This window comes from Schistocerca gregaria, chromosome 1 (assembly GCF_023897955.1).
Source record: "Schistocerca gregaria isolate iqSchGreg1 chromosome 1, iqSchGreg1.2, whole genome shotgun sequence".
NCBI lineage: Eukaryota > Metazoa > Arthropoda > Insecta > Orthoptera > Acrididae > Schistocerca > Schistocerca gregaria.
In genome coordinates this window covers 629,439,087-629,463,130 of record NC_064920.1, presented here as the reverse complement: position 1 = coordinate 629,463,130, position 24,044 = coordinate 629,439,087, and the positions used below count along the sequence as shown (strand labels likewise).

Genomic DNA, 24,044 nt, shown 5'->3' with positions numbered 1-24,044 from the left:
ATTCTCTTCTTGTCCAAACTATTTATCGTCCATGTTTCACTTCCGTACATGGCTACACTCCATACATAGACTACCTAAAAGTCACCTGTTCAAAACACGTAAATTTTGTGCAGCACTATCAGAGGTACATTTTCAGAAAGGTAAGACATGGTTGCTGAACAGGAGCAGCAGCCTTTTCAATAACGCAGGGGCACAGTGGATGACTGACTGACTTGCACAATAACTTTAGCCAACATGGCCTTCCTACACTGGGACTAAAAATGGCTAGAAGAAAAGAGAAACTAAAGCTATTATATTTCCTGAGGGCAAGCAGCTTTACTGTATGGCATTCATCTCAGGACAAGCCAAGATAGTTTTCATGTCCGGTCAAGCACATGGAAATGGTCGAGAGGCGGCACAGCTACGCCAAAGCAAGTACCCTCACAGAGACCAAGCACATCACACAAAATTTCAAGCCCTTTTTGAGCATTTGTGTGATCACGGGTCCTTTCAGAAAGACAAACATGCAGGAAAGCAACAGACTGCGTGTACACCAGATTTGGAGGACCAGGTTGTACAGGACATTGAGACGAACCCTACTACAAGCTCCGGGCAAGTGGCTCACCAACATGCTGTAATCCAAAGTGCAATTATGTGTGAACACACTTATTGAGTTCCATGGTGGCCATTTTGAACATCTATTGTGATGTGGATTCAATACAACTCTATATTGGGTTCTGGGATGATTTTTTGTTGTTGCATGCACACTGTTCATTTCCAGACACATGTTCATAGGAATTTTTTTTTCCCTTCACTATGAATCCATCCCTGCAGTTTGTCAGTTTTATTAATGTTCATCCCGTATTCTGGAAGCAAAATCAAACAATTTAAACTCCAGGTTGGAATAAAAGCAATATTATGAAAATCAAAGATTGCTACTACTGTACAGATGGCCCAACGAGTTGCAGACAGTCACAATGAAGAAACTGTTACACATTATAGCTTTTGGCCAAAGCCTTCTTCAGCAAAGAAAACACACAAACATTTACACAAGCAAGCACACCTAACACACACATGGCCGTTACCACCACCAGCTCCTACTTAAATTGCGATCGGAGCTGCCAAATGTGTTGGATGTGATGGCTGAGGCATGATTGCTGTGTTCTTTTTGGCCAAACACCTTCTCACAAGCAATGATGAATGAGCAGGTGCATTGTCGTGATGCAAACGCTATGGATTTTACAATTCTGGACTTTTTCGTGTATTGCTTCTTGCAAACGGCGCATAACATCAAGGTAATATTCCTTATTGAACGTAAGGCCTTGAGGCAAAAATTCATGACGCACTATACCACGGTAACTGAAGAGGGGGGAGAAAAAAAAACAGTGAGCAAAACTTTGACATCTGATCAAATTTAGTGTGCTTTTTTCAGTCTTGGCTCTCAGAGATGCTTCCATTGGGATGACTGGGCTTTGGTTTCAACATAATAACTGTATGTTCATGTTTCATCACCAATTATGACCATTTGGAGCAAATAAGGATCACCAATGACGTCATTCAAGAGCTCCTGAGCAATGCTTCGATCAAAATTGAGAAGTTTTGGAACAAACTTTGCTGACACATGTCTCTCATGCCCAACACATCTGAAAAAATTGCATGGCACGAGCCGACCAATATGCCAACGTTCTCAGCAACTTCTCTTACGGTAATTCAACAATTTTTCAACACAATTTTCTTTACAGCTTCGACATTGTCATCTGTTGTTGGTGTGCTAGAGCGTCCAGAGCGAGGTTCATCATTGGCATCTTCTCGGCCATTTAGGAGGAACTTGTACCACTTTTAAACTTTTTTTTTTTTTTTTTTTTACTCGGAGCAGATTCACTTTATGCCACTGTCAACATTTCAAGTGCTTTAGAGCACTTGATTCCATTTTTTACACAAAATTTGATGCACATTCTTTGCTCCATTTTTTATAACAATCAAATATTACAAAGCACACTAAAACACATCTAACCTTTCTATTTGTCAAAAACAAACTAAGTATGCTGTACACTTGAAACTGTGAACATATGTCCGGGACATGCGTACCAACATAAGAAAAAAAGAAAAAGAAAAAAAAAAAAAAACAGATCGATAATCGAATGTACGCTGCCCACGCAATTTCAAAAGTAACCTTACTTTTTGAACAATCCTCATATGTAGACTACAGACTTTGATCTAGGGAAGAGGACCAAACAGCAAGGTCAACAGTCCCACTGGATTAGGGAAGGAAGTCAGTCTGCAACTCAATGACTCATCTTTATGGTGAGTATATATCCTTTTCCTAGCATTGTTAATATTCCAACCTGGAGTTTCCACTATTTATTACATTGAATAATTTACAAAAGAAGAAAAATAAAAAGCTGCCATAAGGAAATACAGATGCCTCAAAAATGAGATTGATGATGTGCAAAATGTCAAATCTGGAATGGCTGGTGGAGATATCCAAAGCTGCAGAAGCACACACGACTTGGGAAATTCATGTTACTCATATGACAGTTAAAGAAACCTTTCGAGAAGAGGGAAGAGCTTTTATGACCATCCTGAGCTAAAATGGTAAGTTAATATTGGGTTGGTGCATAAGCTTGTAGTGTTTTTCCATAAGTTTCACACACACACAACAAAAACACACAACAGAGGCTTTAGTAAACAATAATATATTCTCCTTCATTATTTATAACAGTCTGCCTCCACTGGGGAACTTTTCAATTCTGCAATTGTAGAGATCCTATGATTTTGAGGTGAAGAACTTGTCGAGCCGCATTCGGAGCACATTTTATCTGGAAAGGAAGTTCCACCAAGGCTGTTCAATAGCAAGAAGAAAAGGTAAAAATCTGAGCATGCAAGATCAGGTGAATAGGATGGGTGTGGAATGATTTCCCAACCCAACTTCCATATAATGTTTTTTTTTTGTCTGCCTAGTAGCAAGCAAGCAGGTGTTATTGCAGAGTAGCATCACTTCACACAGTATTCCTGGTCGTCATTCTTGGACTGCATCTGCAAGATGTCTCAGTTGCTCACAATAACACAGGTCTGCAAAAAAGTATTTTTTGAAAGTTGTTTGAAATTTGATAAATGACTTATGTACTTTTCAGCGCTGATTTCAAAAATGCAATCCATTTTTTCCTCACAAAAAAGGGAGTATTTTTGGGTATATTAACAACATTTAAGCAATTTATGACTTTTTTTCAACGTCCATGAACCATGGACCTTGCCGTTGGTGGGGAGGCTTGCGTGCCTCAGCAATACAGATAGCCGTACCACAGGTGCAACCACAATGGAGGGGTATCTGCTGAGAGGCCAGACAAACATGTGGTTCCTGAGGAGGGGCAGCAGCCTTTTCAGTAGTTGCAGGGGCAAGAGTCTGGATGATTGACTCATCCGGCCTTGTAACACTAACCAAAATGGCCTTGGTGTGCTGGTACTGCAAACGGCTGAAAACAAGGGGAAACTACAGCCGTAATTTTTCTCGAGGGTATGAAGTTTTACTGTATGATCAAATGATGATGGCATCCTCTTGAGTAAAATATTCCGGAGGTAAAATAGTCCCACAATCGGATCTCCAAGCAGGGACTACTCAGGAGGACGTCATTATCAGGAGAAAGAAAACTGGCATTCTACGGATAAGAGCGTGGAATGTCAGATCCCTTAATCGGGCAGGTAAGTTAGAAAATTTAAAAAGGGAAATGAATAGATTAAAGTTAGATATAGTGGGGATTAGTGAAGTTCGGTAGCAGGAGGAACAAGACTTTTGGTCAGGTGAATACAGGGTTATAAATACAAAATCAAATAGGGGCAATGCAGGAGTAGGTTTAATAATGAATAAAAACTAGGAATGCGGGTAAGCTACTACAAACAGCATCGTGAACGCATTATTGTGACCAAGACAGATACGAAGCCCATGCCTACCACAGTAGTACAAGTTTATATGCCAACTAGCTCCACAGTAGAAGAGATTGGTGAAATGTATGATGAGATAAAAGAAATTATTCAGATAATGAAAGGAGATTAAAATTTAATAGTCATGGGTGACTGGAATTCGATAGTAGGAAAAGGAAGAGAAGGAAATGTAGCAGGTAAATAAGGAATGGGGGGGGGGGGGGGGGGTAGGAATGAAAGAGGAAGCCGCCTGGTAAAATTTTTCACAGAGCTTAACTTAATCATAGCTAACACTTCGCTCAAGAATCATGAAAGAAGGTTATATACATGGAAGAGGTCTGGTGATACTGGAAGGTTTCAGATAGATTACATAATGGTAAAACAGAGATTTAGGAAGACATTCCGAGGGGCAGATGTGGACTCTGACCAAAATCTATTGGTTATGAACTGTAGATTAAAACCGAAGAAACTGCAAAAGGTGGGAATTGAAGGAGATGGGACCTGGTTAAACTAAAAGAGCCATAGGTTGTAGATAGTTTCAGGGAGAGCATAAGGGAACAATTGACAGAGTAGGAATTAAAATCCATGGAGAAGAGATTAAAACTTTGAGGTTTGCCGATGACACTGTAATTCTGTCGGATTCAGTAAAGGACTTGGAAGAGCAGTTTGAACGGAATGGACACTGTCTTGAAAGGAGAATATAAGATGAGCATCAACAAAATCAAAACGAGGATAATGGAATATAGTCAAATTAAGTTGGATGATGCTGAGGGAATTAGATAAGGAAATGAGGCACTTAAAGCAGTAAATGAGTTTTGCCTTTGAGGAGCAAAATAACTGATGATGGTCGAAGTAAAAAGGATATAAAATGTAGACTGGCAATGGTAAGGAAAGTATTTCTGAAGAAGAGAAATTTGTTAACATCAAGTATAGATTTAAGTGTCAGGAAGTTGTTTCTGAAAGTATTTGTATGGAGTGTAGACACGTATGAAAGTGAAATGTGGATGATAAATAGTTTAGACAAGAAGAGAATAGAAGCTTTCGAAATGTGGTGCTACAGGAGAACGCTGACGATTAGATGGGTAGATCATACAACTAATGAGGAGGTATTGAACAGAATTGAGGAGAAGAGAAATTTGTGGCACAACTTTACTAGAAGAAGGGATCGGTTGGTAGGACATGTTCTGAGGCATCACCAATTTAGTACTGGAGGGCAGCGTGGAGGGTACAAATCGTAGAGGGAGACCAAGAGTTGAATACACTAAGCAGATTCAGAAGGTTGCAGTAGGTACTGACAGATGAAGCAGCTTGCAAAGGATAGAGTAGCATGGAGAGCTGCATCAAACCAGTCTCTGGACTGAAGACCAGAACAACAACATAAAATTTTATCTTATTTATAAGTCATGTTCTAAACTACATTTCCAGTACACCTCCATTTCTCTTCAAGTTCATAAATTCTAATAATAACGCTTTAGCTTTCTGTCGAAGCATCTTTTATTGCTTTTCCAACTGTGGACTCATTGAGGATCACCTCTTTTTATCATCCAGCAGTGGTCTGCTATCACGTTTATGTTTGATCTTCCCTGATATCTTCTTTTCATTCTCTCCATTTCTTTGATGTCTTAGTGGAATCTTTTGCCCTGCTCTTCACTTACATCACTAAGGTTTGCAAGGAAGTAGTCACGATGTTAGTGGAGAAAATGAACTTTAATGCTCATGTTACAGCCCATCTTCTTAAAATTGTCGAGCATGTCTGTGATCATTGTCTTGTAGTTTGTCTCTCTTTTGTTTCCTCGGAAATTGGTAACAACTAATTTAAAAGATATCCAGGCTCCCTTTTCTTTTGTTTCCATTTTGTCCACAAAGTTGGGACCTGTTATTGGTTTTCTAATGTCTGGTCCGACAAAAATTCCTTCCTTTAGCTTTGCCTAGGATAAACCAGGAAACTGTCCACAAAGATATCTGAAACACTCCTTCTTTTTGTAATGCCTTAACAAACTGTTTCATCAGCCCCATTTTAGTGTGAAGTGGTGGAAGTAACACCTTTTTGGGATTCACAAGGCTTTTCCTCTTAACATTTTTAACCCTACCTGTATGGTTTTTTCTGAAGGGCTAAGAGAGAAAGCAAGAGAACTTTGTACAGCCACTTTGTTGACAAAGCAGGATTGAAATCACTTTTAAATCCCCTCAGAGAAGCAATTTGTAGTACACTGCACCATCCCTGTTCCACCAAATGCATAGCATTATCTTTTGGGGATTCGCACAGATATTTTTATACAGAGTTGCTGCTTTGTTTGGGCTCAACCATTCGTTTTTTCCCCCTTATGTTAGCATAAAGACACATTTCTCACCACTAGCGACGATACAGGATAGGACTGGTCGGTGTCATTCATGAGCCAATTGGTGACGAGCAAGCAGTCACGCACACATGGCAACCCTCTGATTTTTATGATTTTGACTTACAGCAAGCAGAACCCATACACCCAATTTTTAAACTAAGTAGGACTGGTTGATTCGGCGAAAGAGACCAAACACCGAGGTCATCGGTCCCATCAGTTTGGGGAAGAATGGAGGAGGAAATTAGCCTTGCCCTTTGGATTAGTGAAGGATGGGGAAGGAAGTCAGCTGTGCTCTTTCAAAGGAACCATCCCAGAATTTGCCTGAAGCAATTTAGAAAAAACACAGGAAACCTAAATCAGGATGGCTGCACCCGTGTTTGAACCGTCTTCCTCCCAAATGAGAGTCCAGTGTGCTAACCACTGTACCACCTTGCTCAGAACTAAGGTGAACTAAAAGATGGAAAGAATATATAGAATAGTTGTTACAGGTAGAGAAAAGTGGATGAAGATGGGATACAGGATGCAATATCGCAAGATGAATTTCACACTGCACTGAAAGACCAAAGTTGAAACACAACACTGGAATAGGCGATATCCCCCAGAATTACTGATATACTGTAGTGCTGCCCAACTTCACCCATCAGAGGTGCTGGCCCATAACAAAGAACTGAAGACAGTGATGATTTGGAAATAATGATGGCTTATGAGGGCTTCATAATCAGTAACATTCCTGCAGTGGATAGGAGACTTTAAGAGACCCAATCAACAAGCATTTACAAAACTATAGCAAAAAAAGTTTCTGGAAAAGAGAAAGTCACAGAGCAGTTTGAACAAATACGCTAAGTGTTACTACCCAAATAACAAGCAACTGTAGCTGAAAGAGTTGTAGTCAGCAAATTCACTGGCCACTTCACTTCAACTGTTTCCCCCTCAAAGACAAACATCATTGTTTTTTAAAACTTCCTGGCAGATTAAAACTGTGTGCCAGACAGACTAGAACTCGGGACCTTTGCCTTTCACGGGCAAGTGCCCTACCGTCTGAGCTACCCAAGACAGGTTCGCAGGAGAGCTTCTGTAAAGTTTGGAAGATAGGAGACGAGGTACTGGCAGAAGTAAAGCTGTGAGGACGGGGCGCGAGTCGTGCTTGGGTAGCTCAGATCGTAGAGCACTTGCCCACGAAAGGCAAAGGTCCCAAGTTCGAGTCTCGGTTCGGCACACAGTTTTAATCTGCCAGGAAGTTTCATATCAGCGCACACTCCGCTGCAAGTGAAAATCTCATACTGGAATCATTGTTTTGTTTCCAAGGCTCTCCTGTGTCCAGCCAGATGCGATTGTTGAAGTCCCACGATATTTCGACGAATAACCTTTCCGCCACCATCAGGTGGTTCTGATGGAATTCCATCAGAACCACCTGATGATGGCGGAAAGGTTATTCACCAAAATATCGTAGGACTTCAACGATCACATCTTGCTGGACACCCAATAGTCCTGGAAACAACACATACGCCGGGAAAGCCTCCCATGACACATCATTGTTTTTGTTCTGTGTTGATATCTGAAACTTCCCTTGTGACATATTGTGCTGTTGTACCATTCACAATGCCAGTTACAAGTAAATGTATTAGTTAATTAGTTACACATTCCGTAGAGCATTTGAACAATTCTATTGTCGAAATATGGTACACGTCAAGTTTACAGGATATGTACACATGTTTAGTGTTAACATAATTGAACACTTTTTTTTTTATCATGCAATCACTTTTTTTCACTCTACCAGGCTTTAGAAAGAAATTTGTTCACATAATAGACGGACATTGATTTATACTGGAACAAAACATCAACAATGTTCCTAGTTTTGAAGAATATCAGTACCTGGTTTTAAGGTAAATAAATCGTGCAATATTGCTATGGTACTTGCACATGAAGTTCAGGCAATCTTTACTGATCAGAAGAAGCCCACTAATCTGTGGTGCTTTAATGGAATATAAAGCTGCCAGTCACCTAGAAGGACCAAAAGAATTCCTGGATGCAGACAGGAACTTTTATAGAATGGTGTGATAACTCGCAAGTTGAAATTATACAAATGTTTTGCTGTTGACTGATAATACTCCAGTCATCCTTCAGAACTATATACTTAAAAAAGAAAATGGAAAGCTTTTTTTTTTCTTTTTTCTAACATTACTTCATTCCTCCAACTGATGGAAAAAAATGTCATTGGAACATTCCAATATTATTAAAGAAAAGCATTGTTTAGTGCGGTATTAGTCAGGGGCGAATATGAAAATAGTTCAGCAACTGTCTGAAGAAATAGTCTACAGATTGCTGTATATATGGCTGCAGAAGCTTGAGATACTATCAAGTACACTACATGAACAATAGCTTGGAATAAGCTTCTTCCTTCTGAGGGATGTATCACTGCACATAAAGAGCATGACTGTGCTCCCTGCCACAGCTGGATAAGCAGCTGCCAGCAGCAAGTCATATACTCTTAGCTCACTTATTTTTTACAGTTTAATTCTAATTTCTTTGCATGTTTTTGGGTACTTGCATTGTTTAATTCACAAATTTCGAGCATATTATAGTATTTGAGAGTTGTAACATCGCATTTTAGTATCTGAATAGTGTAAAATCACGTAGTCTCCTTCTGCTGTCGAATAGTGTGTCAGCAGTGCTCAACAGCAGCAGGTGGCTTATTTAGCATTCATATAAATGTAGTAGTCAAGTTGAGAATTTTTTTGAGTGTTCTTAGCGCACTTGTTTAGTTAAACCCGTCAAATCATTGTGTAGTCTCGTAATTAGCAGGGGCAGATTTGCATTTTAGTGTCTGTGATGTATAAAGTTGCATAGTGGTCTGTCATTTGTTTATTTCTTTCAATTAGTCTTTGTACGTTACTGACAGTACAGTTAGCCTTCTGCTGCCGAGCAGTGTGTCAGCAGTATGCAAGTAGTAGCATTACTGCATTTACTAGGCAATCTTGTATTTTAATAACCGTTTAAATTTTGTGTCGAATTGTTTGTACTCTCTGTAGATTAGTTCAGAATTCTTTGCACAACAGTATTTAGCACGGATAGGGACTGCGACTGCTATGTTCAGATGCGGGCTGAGTTGTCATTCCTTTGCTCCCAGCTTCAGGCAGTGTTGGCTTTGGTCACACAGCTTGAGGCTGTTGCCAATGGGCATCACTGTGGGGGTCCAGATGGGGATTTGTCGGGGCCGGCCAGCTTGTCCCACACATCCCCCGATCGGGCTACAGCTGTGGCTGCCCAGGATACTGCCTACATTGAGGCTGACCCCTCACCCGTGATGGAGTGGAGATTGTCTCGAGGTGTGGCAAGGGGCGAAAGACATTCCGGAGGGCTGAACACAAGGCCTCTCCAGTTTGTCTGACAAACCGGTTTCAGGCTCTGTCTCCGGATGATACTAATCTTCGGCTGGACTTGGCTGCTTGTCCTGTTCCAGAGGTTGCCCTTCAGTCTGCAAGATCCGAGCAGTCACAGTGGGTGGGCTTACTGGTAATTGGGAGCTCCAACGTCAGGCGCGTAATGGGGCCCCTTAGGGATATAGGGATATGGCTGCAAGGGAGGGGAAGAAAACCACTGTGCACTCCCGGTACATACCAGGGAGAGGGGGGGGGGGGGGGGAGGGGTCATTCCAGATGTGGAAAGGGTCCTTCCGGATGCCATGAAGGGTACAGGGTGCACCCACCTGCAGGTGGTCGCTCATGTCAGCACCATTGATGTTTGTCGCTACGGATTGGAGGAAATCCTCTCTGGCTTCCGGCAACTATCTGATTTGGTGAAGGCTGCCAGTGTCGCTAGCGGGATGAAAACAGAGCTCACCATCTGCAGCATCGTCGACAGGACTAATTGCGGACCTGTGGTACAGAGCTGAGTGGAGGGTCTGAATCACAGGCTGAGACGGTTGTGCGACCATGTGGGCTGCAGATTTCTCGACTTGCGCCATAGGGTGATGGAGTTTCGGGTTCCGTTGGATATGTCAGGAGTCCACTACACCCAGCAGGCGGCTACACAGGTAGCAGGGATTGTGTGGCGTGGACTGTGCAGTTTTTTTAGGTTAGATGGCCTCGAGCAAATACAGAAAGGGCAACAGCCTCAAAGGGCGTGGGGAAAAGTCAGGGCATGCGTCGACCAAGCAGCATTCGGTTTTGTAATTGTAAACTGTCGAAGCTGCATTGGTAAAGTACCAGAACTTCAGCACTGATAGAAAGCACTGAAGCTGATATCGTTATAGGTACGGAAAGCTGGCTGAAGCCAGACACAAATTCTGCCAAAATTTTTACAAACGCACAGACTGTGTTTAGGAAGGATAGATTGCATGCAAGCGATGGTGGCATGTTTGTCGCTGTTAGAGTAGTTTATCCTGTAGTGAAACAGAAGTGGATAGTTCCTGTGAATTATTATGGGTGGAGGTTATACTCAACAACCGAGCTAGGTTAATAATTGGCTCCTTTTACCAACCTCTCGACTCAGCAGCATTAGTGGCAGAACAACTGAGAGAAAATCTGGAATACATTTCACATAAATTTCCTCAGCATGTTATAGTCTTAGGTGGAGATTTCAATTTACCAGATATAGACTGGTACACACAGATGTTTAGGATGGGTGGTAGGGACAGAGCATTGAGTGACATTATACTGAGTGCACTATCCGAAAATTACCTTGAGCAATTAAACAGAGAACCAACTCGTGGAGATAACATCTTGGACCTATTAATAACAAACAGACCCAAACTTTTCGACACTGTGAATGCAGAACAGGGAATCAGTGATCATAAGGCCATTGCAGCATCCCTGAATATGGAAGAAAATAGGAATATAAAAAAAAGGGAGGAAGGTTTATCTGTTTAGCAAGAGTAATAGGAGGCAGATTTCAGACTATCTAACAGATCAAATCGAAAATTTCTGTCCCGACACTGACAATGTTGAGTGTTTATGGGAAAAGTGCAAGGCAATTGTAAAATGCGTTTTAGACAGCTACGTGCCGAGTAAAACTGTGAGGGACAGCAAAAACCCACTGTGGTTCAACAACAAAGGTAGGAAACTATTGTGAAAACAAAGAGAGCTTCACTCCAAGTTTAAATGCAGCCAAAACCTCTCAGACAAACAGACGCTAAACAATGTCAAAGTTAGTGTAAGGAGGGCTATGCATGAAGCGTTCAGTGAATTCGAAAGTAAAATTCTATGTACCGACTTGACAGAAAATCCTAGGAAGTTCTGGTCTTACGTTAAATCAGTAAGTGGATCCAAACAGCATATCAGACTCTCTGGGATGATGATGGCATTGAAACAGAGGATGACACGCGTAAAGCTGAAATACTAAACACCTTTTTCCAAAGCTGTTTCACAGAGGAATACCATACTGCAATTCCTTTTTTAAATCGTCCCACGAACCAAAAAATGGCTGACATCAAAATAAGTGTCCAAGGAACAGAAAAGCAACTGGAATCGCTCAACAGAGGAAAGTCCACTGGGCCTGAAGGGATACCAATTCGATTCTACACAGAGTACGCGAAAGAACTTGCCCCCTTCTAACAGCCGTGTACCGCAAGTCTCTAGAGGAACGGAAGGTTCCAAATGATTGGAAAAGAGCACCGGTAGTCCCAGTTTTCAAGAAGGGTCGTCGAGCAGATGCGCAAAACTATAGGCCTCTATCTCTGACATCAATCTATTGTAGAATTTTGGAACATGTTTTTTGCTCGCGTATCGTATCATTTCTGGAAACCCAGAATCTACTCTGTAGGAATCAACATGGATTCCGGCAACAACAGTCGTGTGAGGCCCAACTCGCTTTATTTGTTCATGAGACCCAGAAAATACTAGATACAGGCTCCCAGATTGATGCCATTTTCCTTGACTTCCGAAAGGCTTTCAATACAGTTCCGCACTGTCGCCTGATAAAGTAAGAGCCTACGGAATATCAGACCAACTATGTGGCTGGATTGAAGAGTTTTTAGCAAACAGAACACAGCATGTTGTTCTCAATGGAGATACGTCTACAGACGTTAAAAGTAACTTCTGACGTGCCACAGGGAAGTGTTATGGGAACATTGCTTTTCACAATATATATAAATGACCAAGTAGATGGTGACGGAAGTTCCATGCAGCTTTTTGTGGATGATGCTATAGTATACAGAGAAGTTGCAGCATTAGAAAATTGAAGCGAAATGCAGGAAGATCTGCAGTGGATAGGCACTTGGTGCAGGGAGTGGCAACTGACCCTTAACATAGACAAATGTAATGTATTGCAAATACATAGAAAGAAGGATGTATTGTATGATTATATGATAGCAGAACAAAAACTGGTAGCAGTTACTTCTGTCAAATATCTGGGAGTATGAGCACAGAACGATTTGAAGTGGAATGATCATACAATATTAATTGTTTAGTATTGCTCATCAGTGTTCGATCTGTACCAGGTCGGGTTGACGGAGGAGATAGAAAAGATCCAAAGAAGAGCGCTGTGTTTCGTCACAGGGTTATTTGTTAAGTGTGATAGCATTGCAGAGATGTTAGGCACAGTTAAGTGGCAGACTCTGCAAGAGAGGCGCTCTGAATCGCGGTGTAGCTTGCTGTCCAGGTTTCGAGAGGGTGCATTTCTGGATAAGGTATCGAATATATTGCTTCCCCCTACTTACACCTCCCGAGGAGATCACGAATGTAAAATTAGAGATATTCGAGCGCGCACGGAGGCTTTCCGGCAGTCATTCTTCACGCAAACCATACGCGACTGCAACAGAAAAGGGAGGTAATGACAGTGGCACGTAAAGTGCACTCCGCCACACACCGTTGGGTGGCTTGCGGAGTATAAATGTAGATGTGGAAGAGCTACGAAACAGCCAATCTGTATCTGAGCTGACTAAATTCATTAAAGAATTTTCAGCAGAATGTTATCAAGAAAATATTCACGAGTGGCTCAAATGTGGTGATGATTATGAAACGGCCAATCACTAAGTGCTGGTCTGTTTCATATTCCTATGGACACTGGTACAACATAATTTCATAAAAGACTAATTATTGGCAAAATCAGTTATCAAAACCCTGTTACACGTAACTGAAGGTCTACTTTACTATACAAAGTTGAAATTTCAATAGAGCTCAATTTACTTATGAAAGCAGTGTGGCTTTATAATCGTTTGACCATTAGAAATGGAGAGGAAACAGGAATCCATCATTGCCCCCAGAAATTGCAAAATCCAGAACACTAAAACAGCAGTCAATATAATGGCCAAGTATTTTAACTCCTACAGAAAAACTGATAGCAATGCCCTCAGTGTATCATGGAGGCAAGGGATTTCCATGAGACTTTCATCTCATCAGAATTTTCAAAATGACCATGGTCATAAGTTAGAGCTGATTTATTCAAGTAAACCAACAAATGGAATTTATTAACAACTGATTCCTGTTCTCATCCAGAATTTGGGCTGCTGTAATTTAACACATGTCCAACATTGTCAAATATTTTAAGTTTACATTTCCACATTGTCATAAACCACCAGCCGAAGTGGTGAGTTACAATACGACTCATTTTAGACCATTACTTACACAGCTTTTGAAAGAATGCAATCTTAACAACTTGACCAAAATTTTTGAAAAGCAATGCTTTCATCAAAGCTGGGATAAAAGTAATTGAGTCGTAAAAATATTGATAACTACAGAATTTTACAATGCAACTTTGCCTTCCACAGGTACTTTCAGTGGTACAACTGGTACAGGAATCAGTTGGAACCAAAAGTGCCAGACACAAAAAAATTCTTATATATGAGAAAAAATAGATTAAGCAAAAAATATCATTATGAAACAAGTTCTCAGCTGAGAGATCTTCCAGTGTTAAGAAAGTGATACAATATGGATAATGAACATATGCAGATATAGATGTGAAGAAAAAAAGCAGTTCGCCACATTATTACGTCATTGAAACAGATGATGCTGAGGTTGAAGATGGGTTCTTAGGAAAGGAGTTTACATCACTGAACAAAGAACATAAAAAAACTCTAGAACAGATCAAACAGCCAACTGTTAAGACAACCCCAAGTAAATGAGAAACAGCAAAACATAACATGGGATACTCAGTATGAATAAATACATTTGTCAGAAAGCAAATGTTATTGTAACATAAATGCAGAGCTCTGAAGCCCAGACACCATTTCACAGGATGATATATTCAGAACCAAAGAAAGCTTATTGAGGAAGCTGATAAAATGGAAAAAGCTAACTAGCACCTCTGAAGGGGTGAAGTTCGACAGTACTACTGGTCCGGCTGAGCTTGTTCAGGAACTGACTAAACAAGAATAGTAGAACGAATGAAGTCACCACCACACAATGATGGTACCCAACTGCTACAATGTTATCTCCTTGGGGCTGAGGATGCTGCTGTTAGAGTAATACTGGTGAGTAAACTCTCATAGATAACCCTCCCTCCCCCCAAATCAGATCATCATTCTCAGACATTTTCCAATGCTTGTCAGTGTTCTCTGTACATGATCGTATCAAGGTGTGTATGTGATACTGACCACTGCCATCTCCATCAGGTACTGAGCTCGAGGTGGAGACCATGCAGTGCCATATAAGGTATCCAGTCACCTACCAAAGACCTTGTCTCCAGTAGGGAAAGGCAACTGCCTGAGCTGGAGACCATAAGCAGGTAACTTGATGCTGAATCACCTGCTGAGTGACTACCACCTGCTTGTGGCCACTTCCCTAGTAATACGCACATTTGAGTCTGGGCTGGGATGGGCCTGGTCACTACGTTATTGTAGACAGATTTCTGAAGGCTTGTATCTTTGCTGATCACAGCCCAGTGCCGGCATACTCTTCGACTATGTCTGAGCTGAATATTACAATTTGAGCACCACTTATCCAGGTGTGGTACGCGGTGACCATGAGTGAGTCTGCCTGCTAAGAGCTGTGCTTCGGGGGCAGCTTCACTGACACTACTGCCTGTCGTCCCTAGCACACGCTGTACTCGCTCGTGAACTAGTAGTTGCTGACTACAGCACTTGGCACCCACGGTATCACCAATTTCATCAAGGGACAACAACGCCCTGCATGCTGTAATGTCCTACCTGCACTAAAATGGATAAAGAGCTTTTGTAAAGAGGGATGTTTCATTAATGGCCTGCCCAAACCCAATAGCATGTGTCACCCCCCCCCCCCCCCCCCCCCCCCCAATGTCCCGGCAAGGAAGTAGCACCTTTCCCTGACCTATGAATGGCAGCGTTTTCTGCTGCCCTGTGGTTACATCCTGACCCAAACATTATTTGCACTTAAACAACTAGAGGCAGAAATTTAATCCATTACCTTCTTCACTGCTGTCACAAATATTTGACAGCTTTTTTTTAAAAAAGTGTCATGAATTACAATGTTGTGGTGAGGCTAGGACGTAACACAAGAGCTTAAATTTCCACGAGTGAATTGAGCAGCAATTAAATTTATAATTGTGACTGTAACAAATGTTTAATTTTTGCCAAATATCTCACAGATTATGAGGTGTGGTTAGTTTGAGACCTACTAGTATTGCTTAACTTAAATCAATAGTTTTGACTCTAGAAATCTTTGCCCATTTCTTTCAAATGCATTTTGATTTCAGAGCCTACAGTATGCTGACTGGAGACTGTGACACTATTCCTTCAACCTTTACTTTGAACTATATTGTCTGTCTGCTTCTCTCTCACTGACTGCATAGAACCAGCATCTGACACACCTCTTTTCATTCCCTTTATAGTTTATGGCAAGCACTGACAACACTGCTGCATCAGAAACACAAATACACCACTGGGCCTGATCTAGACTTTTAGCAGTGATTAAAGAAGTTGGAATAGACTGGAATAAAACATCCTAAATTTACTTAATCATTATTGAACATTTATTCATTATTCTGAAGAACTGCACAATGATAGTGACATTTAGTGGTGTTAGAGCTGTTACTAGTTACACACAACACAGCAAACCAGCAAGGCAAACATTCCTTCTTCGCCAAGGCACAGACATATGCTGCCTTCAAAGAATTTGCACCACTTGGAGATGTTGCTACTATTGATACAGTCTTCTCTATAAATATCTGACATATCCAGGGGTAGCTCACTTGGGATTTGCCCTTATACACAGAATAAATAAACTACATCTTTCTGTTGTTCAAAAGTGACAATAACAAGTGCAACATGTTTATTCAGTAGTTCACATTTCTGTTCTAATGTCCAGACGCCTTTACACATGGCAATTGTTGCATGACACCATTTCTATAAAAGCTAAATGTTCCAGCCACAACAATGTTGCACAAAATAATTGCTGTGTTTCTCTTAGTAATCCAATTTCATATGACATTATTCTGCAGCCAGGAGAAATCATACTTTTCCTCACACAACTGTGGAAGAGAATGGTTTAATTTTTCATCTAAATTGTGAATTCTCTTCGCATCAACCTAACAGTAAGCAAAGATTCTTGAGCTTTAGATTAACAATAATGTACCTTTTTCCCAAAAGCATAAGCCTGAACATTAGAAATAAATTCATTACAACATGAAAAACACATTTCCAAAGTGACTTACAGGAGTAATGCAATTGCTGTCAAAGTGGCTCTCCTTTGGTTTCTCTGGTGGCAGGAAACAACCCTTTGCTGCCAATTCTGATCGAATACGAGCCATTTCTTGAACTTTCTCAACACTTTCCTTAGAAGCTCTGAAACGCCGTGACCGTTGTTGATTCATTTTAGCCCGGGGTGCCTGAAATTTAAATTGCAGGGAAACTACTTAGTAACAGATTATTACAAGGTTAGCAATAAAATTCCTGTGACTTAGAAAAACAGCAGTACAAAAACCTTTGCATAAAAGCATAAATATCAACTGCACTGCTTCCAAAACATTAAAGTATATTATCAGAATAGCATGAGTGCAAAAAATCCAGATTAGCTGTCAAGTTGTCTCAAAGAACTGCAACAGCTAATTTTCTTGTTTTGGAAACTATTTTCTTAATTTGCAGATATTCAACATTATTCTTAGTACAGTTTCAGTAATTCTGCTTCCCATCTTAAGATTTGGGATTGACAGTATTATGATCATTTCCTTTCAGCCCTGTGCTGAAGGAGACTATAAAATGAGTGTTAGGAATGAATACTCTGAGAAGACAACAGTTGAGAGAAATCCAACAATACATCAATCCGAAAAGGCAACTGGCGAATATAACACAAGACCATTAAACTTATGACCACTGTATCTTTCCCTACTTTGTATCCACTATTTTCAAAACAATGATGTTACATATTTTGTATTTACTATGATGACTACAGTTTTCAGACAAATTTGTCACTAACAACTGCGTCCATTTACAATCACTGGGTATCAATTTTTGAAAGCCATATGGCATAGCAGGAAAGATAAAAATAATGATAAAGTAGAAAATATGCCACTATAATTGGCCAAATCATGAAAATAGCATTCTGATGTCAGATAACAGCAACACAAATACGAAAATATAATGCTTTAACAAATTTTTATACTTAAATAGATATGAATCTACTGCTATGTATCATCATGGCACATATGACAATAAAATTTTCTAAATTTACCCTCATGTCACTTCTTCCATTTGCTAACTTCAAAAATTGACTTTAAAGGAAAGAAATCTTTGTTAAATTAAGCATTTACTTCCTCTCCAGGGGACACCACATTGGCAAAGCACTGTCCGTGTGGTCGTAGAGGCTTGCGTATTCGTGTGAAGCTGAGGGCAATGCCGAAGGTAGAGGACCTACTGCTGGAAATGCCTTAGCTGATGGATCAGACTAAGAGTGACCCACAACATCCTGTCTTCCTTATCCACTCCTAGTCCTTACCAAATTCCCTTCCCCAACCCAAGGTGTAATGCAATCTGTCCCGAGGGGTGCATTGCAGATGAGAAGATGTGTCACAAATGGAGCCTCAGGGATACCAGGCGATCTCCCTGAGTAAGTAGCCTTACACTGTGCGGGGTTTACATGGTGTGGACCATGTAGATCCCCAAATCTTTTGGGACCAAGATGGGTACGACAAACGAAAATAAATTGAAGCAAACGTAGGGGCAAACTGAGACCTCAGACACCCAAACATCGGGGTCAGGGCCGATGGAATGCACGCCCACTACTGAATCAGGGTCTAGACCTGAGCAAGAAGTGGGAACTGTAACTGAGAAGTTGGACCAAATCAACATTAATGCCTTGTCTGGGGCCCAGATGAGGAAACTTCTTTGGGAACAGAAACAAAATAAAGGAAAAGAATGGCTTCCCAAACATAAGTGAGGGGAATTAAAAGTTGTCAAGCTCAAGACCTCCAACAAAAAAATGTCTCAGTTTGAAGGGTATAAGCAGACCCCCCACAACATCAAATACAGGTAACAAGATGATAAGGGAGGAATCAAAACTCCCTCCTCTCTGGATACGCGAGCCCCGAAAAAGCCGAGGCAAGAAATAGGGAAACAGACCTATATACTGCAGTCTCGGTTTTTAAGATGGCAATTATACAGGAAGGTTATCCACTGGTAGGCATCACCTCGCAGCAGGAGGAGCTCATACAGATGGGCATCTTTGAGAAGATTAGGTGGGGGTGGGGGGGAGGGGGGTGGTGCTGGTCCAGGACCCAATTTCAGGAGGGTCTATCAAGATTGCAGTGCCCTCATTTTTGTCTGTAAGGGGGTGCATACGGTGGAATGGCTCAAGGACAAAGTGTCTATAATATCCCCGTGGGAGATGCGAAGTTGCTGGTCAAGATTGCAGCTGAGCTGCTTAAGATGGCAAAGGTATCAATATAGGTACCAAAGATCCTTAAGGATGTCTCTCCAAAGACTTTGTTCGAGAAAATAGGGGTCCAGAACCCAAACGTCTCAACAGAGGGCTGGAGAGTAATCAACCAGAAGGCTGTACTGGAAGGTGGTGATCGGAGAGAAGTCCCTGAAGGCAATGCGAGAGCAAGATCTGAAATTGTTTTGAGGGTTCTCACATGTCAGCTTCAGAGTAATCAAAGATCTAAAAGTCAATTATGACAGCAAGAGGGAGACGGGAGGTACTGCAGATTAATCTACAGCAGAGTAAAGGTGTCACTGCTGACCTGAGCCATTGTCTGGGGAGACAGGAAGTGGACATGGCACTGATACAAGAACCCTACTTATATAAAGGGGGCATATCGAGGCTCGGTGGCACTGCATGTAAGTTGATTTACGCTAGAAATCTAAGAAACTCAAGAACATGCATCTATGTGAAAAATGGAATTTCTTTCATGCCATTGATGGATTTCTGCTCCAGGGACCTGGTGACTATCAGGATGCAGCAAAGTGAGGAAGATATCACGAGAGAAACAGTTTTGGCCTCAGCATACCTTTCTTCAGAAGACAGCTCTCTTCCTCCTTTGGAGGTGAGGCGACTGACAGAAGCTTGCCATCAGCAAGGCAACCAACTGTTGGTTGGATGTGATGCCAACGCTCACAGCCTAGTGTGGGGCAGCAAGGACACCAACAGTAGAGGTGAGTACCTTCTTGAATTTCTCTTTTCTAACAACTTGGAGGTCCTGAACAGAAGTCATGAACCTACATTCAGGAATAGCAGAAGGGAAGAAGTAACTGACTTAACCTCTAGTTCCATGATGATGGGCAGCTATGCCAAACAATGGCATGTGGCGTTAGAGCCATACTCATTGGACCACATGTATATTAAATTCAAGGTTGACATACCACAGTCCATAGGAATCCCAAGAAAACAGACAGAGACATATAGGAGGGACCTTGACTTAAGCTTACCGGAAATTAAAAACTCGATGAGGAATCCAGTAGAGTTTGAGGAAGTAGCAGAGGCTGTCACCTCTGCCACAGTGACCTCATACCAGTACAACTTCGCAACCACCAAGAAGTGTACAAACAAGAGTGTACCTTGGTGGAACAATAACTTGGAAATGCAAAGAAAACAGGTACGAAGACTGTTTAACCTTGCAAGACGTAAAGGACGATGAGCACAATATAATGAAGCCCTTGTCAACTGCAACCCTGCAATTAGACAAGCAAAGAAGGCATCCTGGAAGGCATTCTCTGAGGAAGTGGAGGCATAGCTGCTCAAGCCAGACTTCACAAAATCCTCACTAGAGTGCCAAATAGGTATGTTGAGGAAGGAGGACGGGGAATACACTTTTAGTAACACAAACTTCGATTCCATGGTTAGGGCAGCAGAGGTTATGTAGGTGGACTAGGGCCATGCTTAGTGGAAGGAAGGTAGAGGCTACCATGATGAATGAAAAGATGGTAATTGACACCACTAGAGGTTGTCCCCAAGGAGGAGTTATGTCCCCTTTATCATGGAATCTAGTGGTGAACAAACTCATTGAGGAACTAAATTCCAAACAATGCTTTTACCAGGGATGCACAGACTACCTTGTCATAGTAATACTTGGCAAATTTACTGACACTGTTAGGAATACGACACAAGGTGCATTGGACACTGTGCAAGGCTGGTGCACTAAACAGGATCTAAGGGTTAATCCTAATAAGACTGTTGTGGTACCATTCACGAAGAAGCATATCCAACACTCAAGTTGGAATCTAAGGCTCTTCAATGAAACTCTACCAGTTAAGGGGATAGAGAAATATCTAGGGGTAACCTTAGATAAGAAACTAATATGGACCCCTCACATTAGGAGCATCTGCTCCAAGGTGAAAGGTACTCTAGTGAGTACCCAAAGGGCTTGTGGCTAAAACTGGGGCCTAAGCCCCAACAGGTATTTCCTATGAGGCCTTAGTGTGGTGGAAGAAGGTAGAACAGCAAGCTGCAGATAAGGAGCTTGCTAAGGTGCAGAGACTGGCCTGCTTAGACGTAACAAGCGGAATTAGCAGCACACCAACTGCTGGGATGGATGCCATGCTGGACATGCCTCCACTACACCTTTGGATCAAGATGAAGGCAGCAGCTGGTGCATACATACACACTCAAAACTGGTAATAACTGAATGTCACTGGGATATCCACAATCACACACTAAAATAGTGAGTTAGGTAAATATAGGAATGGATGGGGAAATGCAGGCCGACTATATAACAACTCCCAACTGCTTCAACAAGTCTTACAATATAATAATTGGAAGCAGGGAGCAGTGGGGACAAAAACAGTTAGGGCACCAGCTCTCTACAAAAACTGGCCTTGATATGCCAAGCTGAAATTACTGCAACCAGGGCGTGTGTGGAGGAGAATGGGTGTAGGTGTTACAAGGACCGTAGCATCTACATCTATTCAGATAACCTGACAGCCCTGAAATCATTGGCAGCTCCTGCAACAAGGTCTCAGATTGTTGCAGAATGTCACAGGGGTCTGGTGGAGCTTGGGGGGGGGGGGGGGGAGCAATAGGGTATACCTAGTGTGGGTCCCTGGCCACTCAGGGATCAGTGGCAATGAACAGGCTGACAGACTGATCAGGATGGGAAGAAGACTCCATTCATTGGACCAGAACCTGTCCTGCCAATGATCAAACAAGAACTACAGAACTGGCTTAGAAGACTGCATGCAGAATACTGGACCAAGGTCTATAAACAAAAACATGGTAAGGTAATGATACCAAAGCTGTGTTTTAAAAGAAGCTCTGTAATCCTGGGCTTGAACAGGAAAGAGATTAAACTCACGGTTGGACTGATGACTGGCCATGGGAATTTCAAAAAACACCTGCATACAATGGGTATAATGGAAGAAATGTAGGATCTGTGATGAGAGTGAAGAAACTGTGTCACACCTAATCTTCAAATGCATGACATTGGAGAGCAAGAGACACAGAATTTTTCAGACAACTAGACCTCAAGAAATTGTCTAGCAAAAAACTGGTAAAGCGACTCCTTGCACTATCTAAGGGCATTGGTTGGCTTTACTAGATATACAGGGAGCAACACTGCACAATAAACTCGGTTTCGGTACATGCAGTGACGGGTTAGACCAAAGCTGTTTTAGCTTCCCTACCAAAATCAAATCAAGCATTTACTTTCATTGTAAATGGCTCTTATGATAGCTCATTTATGGTGGAGTAAAAAATTGCTTCACTGTGGCAAACACAATGTACATTACATTCAAAAACAAAACTTTCACAAATTACTATTCTTTGCTAGAGTTTTATTACACTTACAAATCTCATTTTTTTAGTACAAAGTGATGTAGAGAAACTCCGAATGTTACCTACTACTGCCAACAGTAGAGATCACTGTGCCTTACCAACACTGAATGTCATCATCATCATCTGGACAAGTAAATACTTTGAGAAGAGGCATTTGTGAATAAGACTTCTTATATTATTACACTGCAACATATTGTGGGGTAAATTGCTATGACACTGATCTCATGTGAAAGACAATGGATGAGGTATGATGTCAGCAAGGGATTACACTCCATCATGCTGGGGCACGACAGACCATACAGTTTTATACCCTGGGTGTTGGAATAATCTCTAAGCACTGTTACAGATATCCTCCCACAGTCAGCCAGTGCAGCATAAACTGTAACCATATCATTTCCAGTGCCAACTGCACCATACCGCCGGAACTTTGGTGCTTCTCAGTGTGCAGTGCAGATGTGCTCATGGCTTACTTTCTATCATGCCGTCAGCTTCAGTCACTGTTTTGTCAGTTTAAACACTGTTTTAATGCCACAATGGCTCATTTTCTTTCCTTGGTTCTACATTTAGCAACTGCCCTCGAAGAGCAATTGGGTGTCTGGGGCAAAAGCTTTGGAATCCTATGTGCCAGCAGAAAGTGTCAACACCAATGACAACTGTTGCCCAAGTTCGGAAGTAATACAGAGTTACTTTAGATAGTCTAACCTCGCTTGATGGGTGGAAACATGAATCATTCCCAGAAACAATCACAGTTCACACAGTACTATAGTCTGAGAGGGGAAGGGGTTTAAACCAGAGAACCAACAATTCTGAAGATGATGATAGTTGCAGATTTATTCCCCTAAACTACTGAGTAGAAACTGTGCCACCCCACGGCCTTATGGCCAGCCATGTACAATACTCATATCTCCGTGACTACTCTGCAATTCAACCTTAAGCATCAAGAGATCAGCAGATTACCTCAATTATGGACAGGAAGAAAAAACTAGTGATGTGTTATAGCACAATTCTACTGGCTACCCTTTATTACCAGATATGAGTGAAGCTACTCATTACTTATCAAAATATGGTCCAAAAAATGTGCCAGTAATGCTTTAACCCATCCCTGGGCGCGCCTGTGGCAGTTAGCCACGAGATTTCGTTTTCTGTTGGTATCACAAATAGTGTTACAGTTGTGTCCATGTCCAGATATGTATTTGTTATTCTCAACGATGTCACCACTTACTACATTTGTGCAATTCATCCTTTCAGCAGTTTGGTTACTATTGTTCTTTGAAACATGAGTGTTGCATTTGCAGTGTGTTTGCCGCTAAGCGCCTTGTGATGTAAGTATTTTCTATATTTGGGCTTTTCTTTCACCTCAAGGCATTCTTTCTTTTATATTAGTATATAACGAATTTAAAAACGTGTTTCATTAGGTGTCATAAAAGTGTGGAAATTGAGAAAAAGACAGCACTTGACAGGCACCGTCTAACTGTATGTCCAGAAGACTATGAGAGAGAATTGCAAGAATTGTCAGAAGAAGAATTACAAGAATTGTCAGGTTCAAGTGAATCTGAGTCGGAAGAGGAAGTTATCAAAGAAGAAAACCACAGCAGCGACTCTGAACAATCAACAGAGGAAACAGATGACCACATGGTTCAAGAGGGGAGACAACAAACAGATGATTACCAATTTTACGTAGGAAAAGATACAG

The 24,044-nt window shown here is 41.5% G+C and overlaps 1 protein-coding gene across 1 annotated transcript in view; it reads right to left on the bottom strand.

Annotated features, from left to right (window-relative positions):
• Positions 1 to 24,044, bottom strand: part of LOC126359934 (5'-3' exoribonuclease 2 homolog) — a 407,169-nt gene that overhangs the window by 374,245 nt on the left and 8,880 nt on the right. Inside the window, exon 5 of the mRNA XM_050007668.1 lies at positions 16,800 to 16,973. Within this exon, the coding sequence (XP_049863625.1) occupies positions 16,800 to 16,973 (174 nt within the window). The remainder of the gene's footprint in view (positions 1 to 16,799; positions 16,974 to 24,044) is intronic.